Source organism: Panthera tigris, chromosome C1 (assembly GCF_018350195.1).
Source record: "Panthera tigris isolate Pti1 chromosome C1, P.tigris_Pti1_mat1.1, whole genome shotgun sequence".
Classification (NCBI taxonomy): Eukaryota; Metazoa; Chordata; class Mammalia; order Carnivora; family Felidae; genus Panthera; species Panthera tigris.
Window position 1 is genome coordinate 101,719,007 of NC_056667.1, and position 14,637 is coordinate 101,733,643.

The 14,637-nt window shown below is 39.9% G+C and overlaps 1 protein-coding gene across 2 annotated transcripts in view; it reads right to left on the reverse strand.

The window, feature by feature from the left end:
- Positions 1 to 14,637, reverse strand: part of NOTCH2 (notch receptor 2) — a 163,821-nt gene that overhangs the window by 84,097 nt on the left and 65,087 nt on the right. For both annotated transcript variants that reach the window (XM_042993905.1, XM_042993904.1), the window contains exons 3-4: positions 10,247 to 10,506; positions 6,246 to 6,581 (exon numbers count right to left, since the gene is read on the reverse strand). In XM_042993905.1, the coding sequence (XP_042849839.1) occupies positions 6,246 to 6,581; positions 10,247 to 10,506 (596 nt within the window). The remainder of the gene's footprint in view (positions 1 to 6,245; positions 6,582 to 10,246; positions 10,507 to 14,637) is intronic.

Here is a 14,637-nt window from a genome sequence, read left to right on the forward strand (position 1 = left end):
GGGGAGCAGAAAAGAATCTTCTGAATTTGTCATCCCACACAGAGAATAGCATCTCTCAAGAAAGCATCCATATCTTTCCATTTTCAGAGCCCGGGATGTGTGAGGGTGGAAAGGCTTGTGGAGAGGCACAAAGAAGAGAGCACAAAGAAGAGAAGAGGACACAACTAGCATTCTCTCAGACCAGGCTAAAAGTCCGCAGGAACAGCTTTAGTCCATAGGGATGAAAGAGTGAGGAAAAAAACCAGGAATATCTAAACCTGGACAAAGGCAAAAACGTTCTATAGGGCTACCTCCCCCCCACCCCCCACCCCAACCTCCCAAGAAGAAATCTGTCACAAAAACAAACTGGTCCCATCTCTGTCCAATGGGTTTTCTTGGCACACATCTTCCGTGCTCAGAATGAGCCAAGATGAGCTAGCTGATGCTCATGACCAGCCCATGGATCCCTCAGCCCCACCACCCTCCCAGGCTGCTGGTCCAACACGCCTCCCTCGATATCTCCCTAATGATCTCCACTCTTCAAACTTGATCACCAAAAAAGTCAGAGAAATTAATAAGGTAATTCAAGAGAAATAAATTCAGTATATATGTTTAATTTTTTTAATTCTGGAATACAAGAATTCTCTCTTCTATCACATTCAATTCAGTCATTTGAAAACTATTCATTGGGTCTCAATTTTGTGCCAGGCACAAATAAGTTGGGTACTGGCAGGAAGAGTTAAAATGAGAGTGTCTACGGGAAAGATGAACAAATAATCAGTTTGGTAAGTGCTGTGCCAGAGGTATATGGATTGCCAAAAGACCTTAGGGAGGTCTTTAATCCCTATGGGGACTGGGAACATAGAAAGAATTTCAGTGAAATAGGTGCCTTTGACACATCATGAGTTCTATATAAAAAGGTGTTCTACATAAAAGGTGGGGTGGACAGGGGGAAGAAAGTGATAGAAAGCTGAGGAGATAGTATGGTCCAAACTACTGAGCACAGGAGAATAGGAAAGACTTCCAGGAACATCAACTAAAACTGGAACTGAAATAATGCACCCTGGAAAGTGGTATGATCATTTCTGCATCTGCTCCAGAGAAACCTGCCAAAGTATGATTAGTATAATACCCAAGAGAAAGTCACATGGCCCTGGCGTATGAGAATGCAAGAGGGAATTAATTCTAACAGTTTTAAAGCTCACCAAGAACGAAGAAGACACAAAAACCACAAAATGTGTTTAAGCTTTATTTTAATGATACAGGGCTATCACATATGATCACCCTGTGCAGTCCAGAGGTAGTTTATAAGGAATAAACCTCCATTGTTTGGAGTAGACAGATCAGACAGCTTTTTATGAATTTTTTTAAAAATCATAGAGGAATAGAGAGGTGTGGGAGAGAACGAAAAAGGGAAAGTACATTGGGGACCGGCCAATCCAACTGTAAATTCACAAGGCATGGCCAATAAATTCAAACAACCCACTGTTCTCTGATTACTTGTACTGCTTCCCAAAACCAGCCTAACTCATTCTCTCCCCACTAACTGGTCCTAACCCAAAAGTATTGGGAATCAATGATTCAATAATTTATTTTCTATTTTGTTGTTATGTTAAAATTATTCTGGCTAAGTGCCCCTCCTCGGGGCTTCTGCTAAAGACTTACTTAATGGTAGCCCATGAAGGATTTGGATTATTAACAGCTGATCATCCAAGAAGACGAAAACATGGTTCCTTGGTTTGATTCTATTAGTTCCCTCTTGAATATATTCCTTTTTTCTTTCCTCTGTGGAGAAACACTTCTTCCTCTGTCACATAAGAGGAGTTGTTTTTGCAGTTTTAATTCCCTCTGAGTCTTACAATGATACTAAAATACTAAACTCATATTCCTCAACCATAAAAAGGAATTAAATCTTGCTATTTGTGACAACGTGGATGGACCTAGAGGGTAGTATACGCTAAGTGAAATAAGTCAGACAGAGAAACACCAAAACCATATCATTTCATTTATATGTGGGACCTAAAAAACAAAACAGACTCTTAAATACAGAGAACAAACTGGTAATTGCCAGAAAGAAAGTGGGGTTGGGGTGGGCAAAATAGGTAAAATGGATGAAGACATACAAACTTCCAGTAATAAAATAAATAAGGTCATGGAGGTGAAAAGTACAGCACAGGGAATGTAGCCTGTGATACTGTCATAATGTTGTATGGCAACAGATGGTGACTACACTTACCATGGTGAGTAGTGTGTAATGCACAAAATTGTCAAATCACTATGTTGTACACCTGAAACTAATATAACATTGTATGTCAACTATACTTCAATAATAAAAATTTAAAAATCAACTCACAGAAATCATAGTGTCTGTCCTTTGCAGGAAAAGAACTGTAACTTGACCATTTGAATATAATCACCAACTTGGTTCACTGACTTTCAGAGCTGAAAAGTACTCTAAAATTCTTCTTATCCAGTATCATATCACACAAGAACAAAAGGAGAATATGATTCCAGGAAGAAAATGAGGAGATCAAAATTACATTCTCAGTACTATATTTTTGTTGATTGTTTCCTTCGATGGAAGGAGGTAGGTGGGGGATGGGCTAAACAGGTGATGGGTATTAAGAGGGGCACTTGTTGTGATGAGCACTGGGTGTCATACGCAAGTGATGAATCACTAAATTCTACTCCTGAAACCAGTATTACCCTATATGTTAACTAACTAGAATTTAAATAAAAACTTGAAACAACAACAACAAAACACTATGATATTATACTAAAACTCAGTTGGTCAATAAATATTTGAATGCCTATTATGAACCTGGCACTGTTTTGGGGTGCTTGGGGTACATCACTGAACAAAAACAAAGATCCTAGCTTTTACTCTGAAGAGAGAAAGAAGCAGCAGAATTTAGAGAAGACAGACAATAAACAATAGACATAATGAGGTAAATTATATAGCACAAATTATATACTAAGCAGATGATAAGTGTTACAGAAAAAGAAAAGAAAAAGTAGACCAGGGCCAATAATTAAGGGGATAGGGGTTGGTTACAATCTGAAATAGGGTGATCAGGGTAGGCCTCAATTAAAAGTGCAAAGACTTGAAATGTGGCAGGAAGCACACACAGGAGCTGCAGAATACCTTACCAAACCTTTTCCCCTCCTGCTGACTTGATTTCTCCTTTGAATAAGGAATATTTTCAATTCAATTCAATTCAATTCAATATTTCTCATTTGAAATAATGATTCTCCTCAAATAAGGGTGTTATTTACATTGAGTGATTATTATTTTTTATTATTTTTTAATGTTTATTTATTTTTGACAGAGACAGAGCACGAGCAGGGTAGAGGTAGAGAGAGAGACAGACAGACAGACAGAATCCAAAGCAGGCTCCAGGCTCTGAGCTGTCAGCACAGAGCCCGACATGGGGCTCGAACTCACAAACCATGAGATCTGACCTGAGCTAAAGTTGGACACTTAACCGACTGAGCCACCCAGGCGCCCCGAGAGACTGATTACTATTTTAAGTAACATTTTAGTCTCTCAAATAGTGTGGAGCATAATGGAAGGTGGGGCAAAGAGAATGATATTGCATTATGGAAAGGACTTGCTAAGAAAAAATAATCTCCAGACATGATTTCTCTGTATGGAAATAAGGTTAATACTCTCCAAACTCTACCTGGGACATAAAAACAGTGAGCATAAAATCTTACAAATTGTGTAAATACATATTTATTCACAGTGTTACTGCATCATCTATTGTTTTGAATTCTTTTTAAATTTCTTTTTATCCATTGTCTAAGCTAATGTCATCTGTTTTGGATCATGGGACCCTGAAAGGCAAGAACTAGCCTACTTAACTATTATAAATGTCTGCATGGTGCCATACATAGGCTGGAATGTAACAAAAAGTATTTGATCATAATTCGAAGTAGTTTCTACTTTTTTTTTTAACCCAAACATCTCAAAAGCATTTAACAAAAAGTTTCACACATTTTCAAAGCACCTTCAGGGATAGACAAGCAGTGCACTGTGATTCAGTAAAATGCACAGGCTTTGGAAATAACCTGTCTGGGTTTTAAGACTCAGCCCGACCACATGTCAGCTGTGCAACTTTGGGTAAATGACTTAACATCTCCAAACTTGAGCTATTTCACCTGGGAAAACTAGAAAATAATACCTATTCCCAAGGTTTTTGTGTAATTGAGCTAATGGATGCAGAAGTACCTGGCACAGTGCCTGACTCATAAAAGGCATTGAATAAATGTTAGTTTTCTCTTTGCCAACTCTTCTCCCCGCCCCTGCATCCTCATCCCAAAACCCAACCCACACACACACACACACACACACACACACACACACACTTCATCAGTGAGTAAACAAATGTCTTGCTTTAAATTACAAGCAGAGCATAAAAGATAGCCAAGATCTCCTTACTCCATCCCACGAGCCCTGGCAGCCTCTCAGCTGTGGAATCCCTGGTTATTTCCTTTCTCAAGGAGGAGATACTATTCTCGTTTGACAGATCCTTTCCTGGACACACTCTCAGAATTCCCTAAGGTTCTTATCATGGCTAATGGATAACAATGCAGAGACTATGGGAGTGAATAATCACTCTCTCCTAGCTAAAAACTTCCTTTATTGACTTCTCTAACTTCCCGTCAGTATTCCGCTGCCAAATCAACCTTTTTGTTCTGGGCAACTATTAAAAGTAATTTTCTTGAAACTGAAAAAACACATTTAGCCTTCGACAATAAATTGTGCTCACCTCAATTATTAACCATTTGGACTATTTATTAAAATATGTATAAAGTTAAATTGTTTACATTTCTGTTTCCTTCTTTAACCCTTAAAATAGAGCCAACAAATATGGGAGTGGAGAAAGATATCTTTCAGTTATTTCTTCTACAAGACAATATGGATGACATTAATACTCTATCAATTAAATTTATTTAGTGTCTAGAATGACTGCTTTATCTATTCTTCATTGAAAGTGAAACTGAAAGCAATACATTTAAAAACTTGTTCTTGTGGCTTACAGTTAAATGGTATAAAGTTTTTTATTATGTGACAGTGTCTTATATCGCCCTATCCCAAGCAGACAGTACAAGTGCCTAGAAAACAGGGGCAGTTAATAGATTTTTACTGAATGAAATTAATAAATTGCCATTTGGCTTTGTACCAAGGACCAACATATGACCTTTAATCCCCAAAAGATAAAACACACAATCCCATGATATGTGAACCATATCCACAACACCAGATTCTAAGATTCCCATTCTGAAATAGTGGCTAGAACAACTTCTTTTTGAGGCAATTCTGCTTACTTAGCACATTACTCCCCCCTACAGTTTTCCTTCTTTTGTTTTTGTACTAAGGATATTTGTATGAAAACAGAATCTTTGTTGCTTAGTTGCAACAGAGCTTTGTTGCTCATCTGCTCCAGCTGCTTGTGTTCTGTTCCCAATCAAAATTCTGTTTTCAGCCTCCTCATCATTTTATAAGGGGTTAGTGAATTGGCCAGGCTTGCTCCCTTCTCCATCTCTATGGAACGCTGGGCTCCAAGCTTCCTTCCATACATTGCTCCTTTTTTGGCTTCTATCTTGGAGTTATGTATGGTTGTGCCATACCTTATTCATCAGCATTCATCAAAAAGTGCCCATTGAGTAAGAGAGTGCCACCCCAGTTCCAAAATTTTCTAGCTTCAAGTCAGGGCAAGGTTACCCCAAGTCACAGAGAGCATATGGAGAGGGCCAGGAGCCCAGGGAACATTACAAAAGGACAGGCAGGTGCATCTAGGTAGGTAGGAAAATAATCTATTATTCCTTCAGAAGTGAAAGCATATAGGAAAGTTGCTCACCTACTATTACTGTCAATTCAGTTTACAGTACTTTATTAATCAGACATATTTTTCAACATCTAATTCTCATTTGTTCCCTTCCATTCCACAGGCCTATCTATTTCTTTCTCAGAACTGTTTCTTTTATTTCTTACTGTTCCTCCGAAAAGGACAATAAACAATTTCCTAGCCACTCATCATCATAAACTCTGACATGTTAAATTACCCCCTACTCAGTTTATGGACCACATTGGCCCATAAAACTCTTCCCTCACCAGCAACCCACTCTACACAAAATTCTTATTTCCCCTTTTCCCTGCTGAGAAGGGTATTTCCTAAAGCAGCAACTGAGCCACACCCACCACCCTCCTTCTGTGCTGGAGGTGTATCCCCCAATCCCAGGACACTGGAGGCTCTCCTTACCTGGAAGGCAGTTGCATTCAAATGTGAAGTCACCAGTCTGCCGGCAGGTGCCTCCATTAACACAGGGGGAGGGTGCACAGGGCACATAGGGGCTGTCACAGTGCTGGCCTGTGAAGCCCTGGGGGCATTGGCACTGATAGGAACCCAGTAGATTGAGGCAGGTACCACCATGCTGACACTGTCCTGGGATGTCACACTCATTGACATCAGTCTCACACTTCTGTCCTGTGAAGCCTGCGAGGCATCTGCAGGAGAACTGGTTGGCTACAGTGGTGCAGGTACTTCCATTTGCACAGGGATGAGATAGGCAGGCATCGGTCCATTGGCACAGCTTACCTAAGGAAACAGAACAGACTCAGTGCTGCCCACTGAAGTGGGAGCCAGTCTCATCCTCAACATCCCACATCTCCCACCCATCCAACATCATTTATTATGTACAGAATGTCCTAAGCTCTTTGAAATTCACAGGAAGCCCAAATCAGAGCTTCCTCAAGATCATGTGACACAGGCACTCCCTCAGGCCCTCAACCAAGACACAAAGCCTCAGTGGAGCACATGGAGGGGACTGTAGGCTAGTCATATGAAGCCCATCCTCACAGGAGCCCATCAGTCCCTTTGGTGGCAAAGAAGGTCTGGATCTATCTACTGTCTCACACCTTGCCTTTGCATAGGCTGCTCCTCTGTTTGGAATGCCATCTTCCTTTTTGTTCATCTAGTAAACTCCCACTTGACAACTCTACTCATAAGTTACCTTATTGCCCTTCTCAGCTCCCTAAATTGCTCTCTCTCATTCTCTCACACGGATCTGCACATGTATACACACCCCCCAAATTTGCTGTTTCCTTTTACTATATCACCTACCACACGGGCAGGGGCTGGATCCCCACAGGAGGCTCTCAAATCATGTCCTTTGAGCGAATAAAATGCATTGATCTTTTCCATAATACATAGTTACTAAACAGATCTCTTATATGACAGAACCAAGTCAGTGCTACTTCTATTTCCTTTAAATAAAACCCACATACATATTCTGGGAAATATTTTAATTGTGGTCTTGCTACATTATTGCTTGATGTGTTTGAAGAGGATGAAAAATCTCTAGCTACTTATATATGAAAAAAGCTGTAAGTTATCGTGAGAATAAAGGGTCTAGAAAGGTAAGTCTTGTGGACTCTCAAATAGGAAAATATGAGAGGAGGTCAGAAGACTGATATGCTGGATCCTAAAGCATGACTCCAAGAAAGCAAAGCAAATTCTCTGAGGTAGAAAGACAGAGAAAAAAAAATATTCCCATGCTATTAGTAAATTTGGTATTCATATAGACTTCTAGTGCGCGTGTGCTCTCTCATAAAAACAAAATTTTTTTTTTAATTTAAAATAAACCAAAAAAAAAAAAAAAAACCTAAAACAAACAAGAGCCATGACAGCTTTTCTAAAAGAAGAGGGAGGTGACACACAAGCACAGAGAAGTGCTCGCTGTCTGTCAAGGAATGTCAAATCAAACAGGAGAGGTGCAGTATAATTTTGGGCATAGCACATGTATCTCAGGGTGCTAAGCAGAGAGAAAAAGGAGGAACTGAAATTTCTCTTCCTATTTTTTCTTCATTCCTCTGAGAGGAACATCTACAGTGGAGAAGAGATAAAAATGGTTCCTTTTAGCAACTGTGTATATGAGAATATTTGCCTATAACTAAAACAGAAAGGTCCTTGAACCTGGCTTCCCATATATGATACCTACAGGCACTAAGTTCCTACCTCTGTTTTTTCAACTATAAGTGCAGATAAGCTAAGAAGGTCTGATTAGGTGGGGTATAGGGCTACCACAAAAAGAAAAGGGTAACTTAACCTGTGGTGATTCCTGAAGACAGACAAAAGTGGCAGATGTGTAAAAATGATCAGAGCCCTGCAGAACACCAAGAAAGGATCCTTTTAATGGCAAAAGAAGAAGCTTTAATTTGGGGATCATTTCAGAGTTAACATCTTAATTATTAAGAAGACATTATTGCCATTACCACTAGTGAGGATTAAAATGTTTTAAACAGGTATGCCTTCCCTTTGCTTGCAGAGCAAAACAATTCCAAACTGACAATCAGGAAAAAAATGTTCTCTTAACCACCAAATCTCTTTAGTGAATCATAGCATCGATGCTGTCATGGTCATGATGAAGATAACAGATCATCCTAACTATCCTCTACCCTTACCAACACCTTTTAATAACAAATCAGTAGAAAAAGTATTCCAAACTAACCTACCCAATCTAGTTTACTGAGTATGTTTTTAACTTTTGCTTATAAGATTTACATAATTGCTGGTGTCGGGGGGGGACAAACTGGTGAATGGTTCCGCTTTCCTCATCTAACTTAATTAATATCTACAGTTCATTTTGAATAAAGCTCAGACCCACCTGTGGAGAACTCATGATCTAGGCAGATGAGAGACATGTAAAAAAATTATTACAATAAAATGTGACACATCAAATAATGGAACATAGAGACTAACTGCCTAAAGGAATAGGAAAAAGTCACTAAGACAGAATTTTAAACAACATTGGGCAATCACCAACTGCAGAAAAGGGTATTCCTGGCAAAGGGGTGTGCAACAGCATAGAAGCAACAGTAAGTACGACATTTTCAGGAAATGATGAGAATGTTGTTGGTGTGACTAGAGCTAGATGCTTGTGGGAAGTGAAGCTATAAAAAGACGTAAGGCTGGGGCTCCTGGGTGGCTCAGTTGGGTAAGCATCCAACTCTTGATTTCAGCTCAGGTCATGATCTCAACAGTTCATGAGTTTGAGCCCTGCACTGGCTCTGTGCTGACAGCAGGGAGCCTGCCTGGGATTCTCTCTCTCCCTCTCTCTCTGCCCCTTACCTGCCCTCGTGCTCTTTCTCTCTCTCAAAATAAATAAACTTAAAAAAAAAAAAAAAGATGTAAGGCCTAGACTATGATGGGCTAAGGAAGCCATATAAAAGAGTTTGCAGTTTATTCTGCGGATGATAAAAAGTCATTAGGCACTGTAAGCAGGTGAGTTTGTGAGAAGATTTGCATTTATGGTCAAAGATGTGGCAATGTGACAGGTGAACAAGATGGGGAGAAACTAAAGGCAAGAAAACCAGTTAGGAAATGACTGCAGGAGCCCAGGTGGAGAGCTAACCTATCACCAACATGGACGGGGTAGACCTCAACTACAGAGCAGAAGGAATGGAGAGGAGTAGTCAGGTGAGAGGTGATTCAAGGACTGGGTCAGGTGCCTGAGTCTAAGTGTTATAAGGGAAAGGGGGAGTCTAGTTTGGAGTATTTTTTTACATGTCCCTCATCTGACTACGACCCATTTATATCAACATGTTGAGTATGAGGTACCTGTCAAATTTCCAAGGATAATATGCAACAGATAGTCAGAAGTATGAGCCTGAATGTCAGGGAGGGGGTGGAGTGAAAAGGATGACTGTAAGAGTCACCAGCAACTGATGAAGACAATGACAGCTGAGGCCACTGGAGACAGGAAGGTTCCCGGGGGGGGGGGGGGGGGGGGGGGGGAAGCTGTAATATGGCTCAAAAGAGGCCTCACCACAGAGTTCCAAGGAACACAAAAATTTAATGGATGAGGACAAGGCAATGCAGAATCATAACGGAACAGAGCACAGAAAACCAGAAAAGCCAGTGGCCTGAATGTCTAGGTAGAGATTTCAAGAAGCAAGTAATCAATAGTGCAGATGGCTTTTCTTCTAGTGACAGTGAAGTACGGTTCTGATCCCCCATCTTGACATATATACACTTTAGGCAGTCAAATACTTCTGAGTATTGGACACTTTCTCTTTCTCCCCTCTTAGAACTCTCAAAAGGAAGTTAAAGATAGTTGTCTGGAACACTCGAGTTCCTTACCATAACGTTAAACAGGCACCAGAGTTAGAGGATCCTTAAGAGCAACATGTCAAGATCTAAAAGACGATAAAGAAAGGTATCTGCTGAGAATAGGAAAACGTGGCCCTGGGTCACATCATTACCTGTAAAACCAACTTGGCAGGTACACTCATAGTCGTCCCGGCTACGCACATGGCAGGTGCCTCCATTCAGGCAGGGGTGAGACACAAAGCAGGGGTGAGCAGTTGAGTACTGACAGTCATCACCTGTGAACCCCAGGGCACATCGGCATGTGGCTTTCCCCAACATGGCCTGGGCCACACACGTCCCCCCATTCTGGCAGCGGTTCTTCTCACAGGGGTCTCGATGTTGACAATATTCTCCCAAGAAGCCCTCCAGACATCTGCATGGAAAAGAAAAGAGTCCATGAAAACACTTGACTTCTTGTAAGTCCAAAAGCTTAACAAGATAGTGTAGTCCATTCAAGAAACACTAGATCATGAATTGAGAGATCTAAAGGTACAACCTAAAAAACTGCCCTACTTCAGAAGCGCTTAGAGAACTTAACCACACACTCTCACGTCCTTTTGAGTCTTGGTAGGTGACAGAATACCAGGTGGGTTACCCAGCATGGTCTGCCATGGCCAGTCAGCATAACCCTTATCAAAGGCAAAATGAGCCACAGCTTTTTTCACATAGATACAGGCTGGTATTGGCGTAACTGTTGTGCACCACTTTTTTGTGCACCACTGTTGATTCCTGCCTGTTCAAATTCATTAGCTTTCTCACTTTGACTAAGCCATCTGATAGGATTAAGGTAAGATTCACATGATAATGCATGGACTGACTTTCTTACCCTCTCCAGTTCAAAATATATAAAATACCATGTGATTTCTCTCAATTAGGCACTGAGAAATAGTAAGTTCTTCTTTTCGTGTTTCCACTGAGACATCGACTGGCCTATACCTAGATTTCTGGGTTATGTTGTGGAGTTACATTTCCCTGTGATGGAGAAAGAAAAAAGAGGTACAGGAGTAGGAAAGGGTTCAAAGGGGCTTTTTTCTCTGTTTAACTTAAATCTGTTAAGATATAAACAGGAGGCAGCTCTTTTAACCAAATTTTTAAAAAAGCACAAAATATAATTAAAATGACATAAAAAATATCTAAGGTACCATACAAACACCAAAGTGAAGAAAGCACAACAACTTAAGAATAACATTCTGTAACATTCTCCACATGGTGTGTTGAGGGAGCTTTTTATATGCCACCCACTGAATCGTAAGATATACAACCATCCCAAATTGTGTGTAGTATTTATGACAATACTACATTCTCTAAACAGCATTAAAAAAGGCTTTCCCCAACATGGTCTGAGCCACACAGGCTTTTAAGAAGTGTTTAAAAGTAACACAAAGACTTTGATTCTAACTGTAAATTTTACCATTTGGCCATTGCCCCAGATATTTGAATAAACCTATTTCTACATTATTTTACTTTTTGGAGGATAGAAAACTAAGTCTACAAGGCTGCTCCATCATTACCTTAAAGATGACACATTTAAACCAAACTCTAAGGAAAAATAAGTAAACAAACAAACCAAACTCGAAATCTTTCCCCTCAAAACCAGCTCCCAACACAGCTCGCAATGTGCAGATTCTGGGTCCTGATTCTCCCTATCGCCCAGACGTGAAGCACTGGGGTTGTGTTTTCCTCCTTCCTGCCTTTGTTCAATCATACCCAACATGTCTCATTAGCCAGTAGTTGGCAAGGTGAGGTCTTCAGAGGTCCCAGTTATTAAGAAAAGGAGGAGGACCAGATGTTAAGGAACTGAGATCAAACCTGCCCAGAAGAAGTATGCAGTAGCTAACACACCTGGAGGAGGAAACAGAGCTGGTGGGTAGCTCCAGTGGTAGTCATGTAACTAGTGACAGCCTCCTCTCCTCTTCCCAGATCTGTGTACAGTAAGCAGGGCAGAGCCAGAAGCAGCTAGAGTTTTGAGCATCATCATGAGCGGGTGAAGCTAGGAGATGGAGAGGTAGTAAGGGGAGGGCACAGCACTAAAACCAAAGACTGGCTGAAGTTTCTGTAAAGGAGTCTGCACTTTATATGGTCAGAAGACCTGTTTGGGGTGAGTCCTGATGTGGCGACCTTGGACACGTTGCTAAACTTCACTGTTAGTTCTCTCACATTTTAAATAGTTGAAAAGGGTACCCACATTGCGGGACTGGTGTGAGAAACTTACAAAATCAAGTATGTGAAAGCCTAATGTTAAGGTTATGGGTTATGTTAAAAAGCTTTGCAAATGAAAACCATTTTTTTTCCCTTTGTACTTATTGAGGAAAATATGGTGCTTTATGCAAATCACAGCTTGATTTGATAATAGAATACGTTATTTTCTGATTTTTTTTAAGTGGAAGAACAAAAACTGCAAATGTAGCATAGCTAAAATTAACCCTGAGCTATATTATTAAAAGCATTTGTAACTTATTTAAGAAGTCTGTTATGGATGATGTTCAAAACTGGAACACAATTCTCATTCATAATGGTAGTCCTATGGGCGTTATGCCTGGCTGACAACTCTTGATTTACCCATATGGGAATTATTTACCTTGTAAATAATGGAAAACTGTTAAACCTGGGTGGGCTTTGCCCATCTTTGTTCCTGGACTATTGCACCACCACCGCCTCCCCAACACTATCATGTGGCATCTGCTCAGAGAATGCAGATTCATTTAAATATTAGTATCATAAACATATAAAGAAAACATAAGGCTCCCAGGAAAACAAAAATGAAACAATATGAACATTTCTGGAGCCAACCAAGAGTATTCCCGAATTACGTGAGACTAGGGTTTAATCTGCATTGTTTGCTCCCTAGCAAGTACAGAAAAATAAGTTTCAACTAAGATATGTCTAAGAAACCGGTGAAAGCAGAGGCTGGCAAATACAGCTTGCAGGCCTACTATGGCCCACTGCCTGTTTTTGTATGGCCTATGAGCTGAAAATAGTTTTTACATTTTTAAATAGCTAGAAAAATGTCAAAAAAAAAGATTAATATTTTGTGACATTTGAAAATCACGAGAATTCAAATTTCAGTGTCCATAAATTAAGTCGTATTAGAACACAGCAACACTCATTCATTTATGGATTGTCTATGGCTACTTCTGCATTACAATAACTGGGCTAAGCACCTGTGATGAGACCATTTAGCTCACAAAAATATTTACTATCTGGTGCTTTATAGAAAATCTGCCAACTCCTGGGTAAGAAAATGTATGAAACCCAATTCTATATATGGCATCCAACATGCTTATTAATAACGATGTTAATGATGATGAAGAAAAATATTCTCACATCAGTTTCTGCAAAGAATACTGCACTCATTCATTCATCCAACAAACATTTATAAGTGCCTATTATATGCCAGACATTGTCTTAATGCTAGGGAAGTCCTTGAACTTGTGGAGTTTAAATTCTCGAAAGGGAAGACAAAGACAAATACATAATTTGTTCAGTCAAGTTAAGTGCTATGAAAAAAATAATAAAATTGGAAAGGGGGATGGGAAGGGATGGAATTGGGAATGGTAGCGGGTAGATAAAATGAAGTATTTTGGTTTTAAATAGGAAAATTGGGGAGGGCCTCACTTAGAGGGCACATTTGAGTCAAGACCTTGATGCAGTGAGGGACTAGCCATGCAGGTAACTTAGGGAAGTGTGTTCAAGGCAGAGGGAACAGCAAATGCAATGGACCTAAAATAGGAAACAGTCACGGCATGTTTGAGGAACAGCAAGGAGACCTCTGTGGCTCTACCAAAGGGATTAAGAAAAAGAGTAGCAGAAAATAGATGAGAGCCGTTAACTGGGAGGCAGATCTTGAGGGGCCTGCAGACCACCATGAAGAAGGCTTGAGGTTTTTACTCTAGGTGAGATAATATGATATACAACTGACTTACTCTCCTAAAGTCCATATATAGAACTACATCTTATTTTTATGTGAAACTAGACATACTGTTAATAAAGACTTAATTTCTTATTTAAAATGTTCTAGAGGGCTAGATATCAATCAGTCTATTTCTTTACCTTAAAACACATACAAATCTCTCTTAACCTACATTTTTCACTAAGCCCCATTTCCCTTTCCAAATTCTTCTTCAGTCACAACCAAACTTCTTTAACTGTGGCCTAATTTCACAGATACTTTCCCTTTCTCTTCCATCTACTTCTTACTTGTCCCTTAGTAACAAAATTTGCATCCCAATTATCGCCCAGAAACTATGCTCTAAGAACAATGACTTTCTTTCCCCTTGTCAAGTTCAGTCTGAAATTTCATCATAAAGAAATTCTCTTTCCTGTAGAAGTGTCTCTGACCAGACCTTCTATCATTTTAATCCTTTTACATTTGGTTTCTAGGACTCCATCTCAGAGCTTGGTAAATTCTTAGTCTAGATTGCTGACTCCTCTTCTCCTTCCTCCCCATCAATCACAGACAGCTTAAAGTTTAAGTTTGAGCTGCACTGCTCTTTTCTCTCATGTA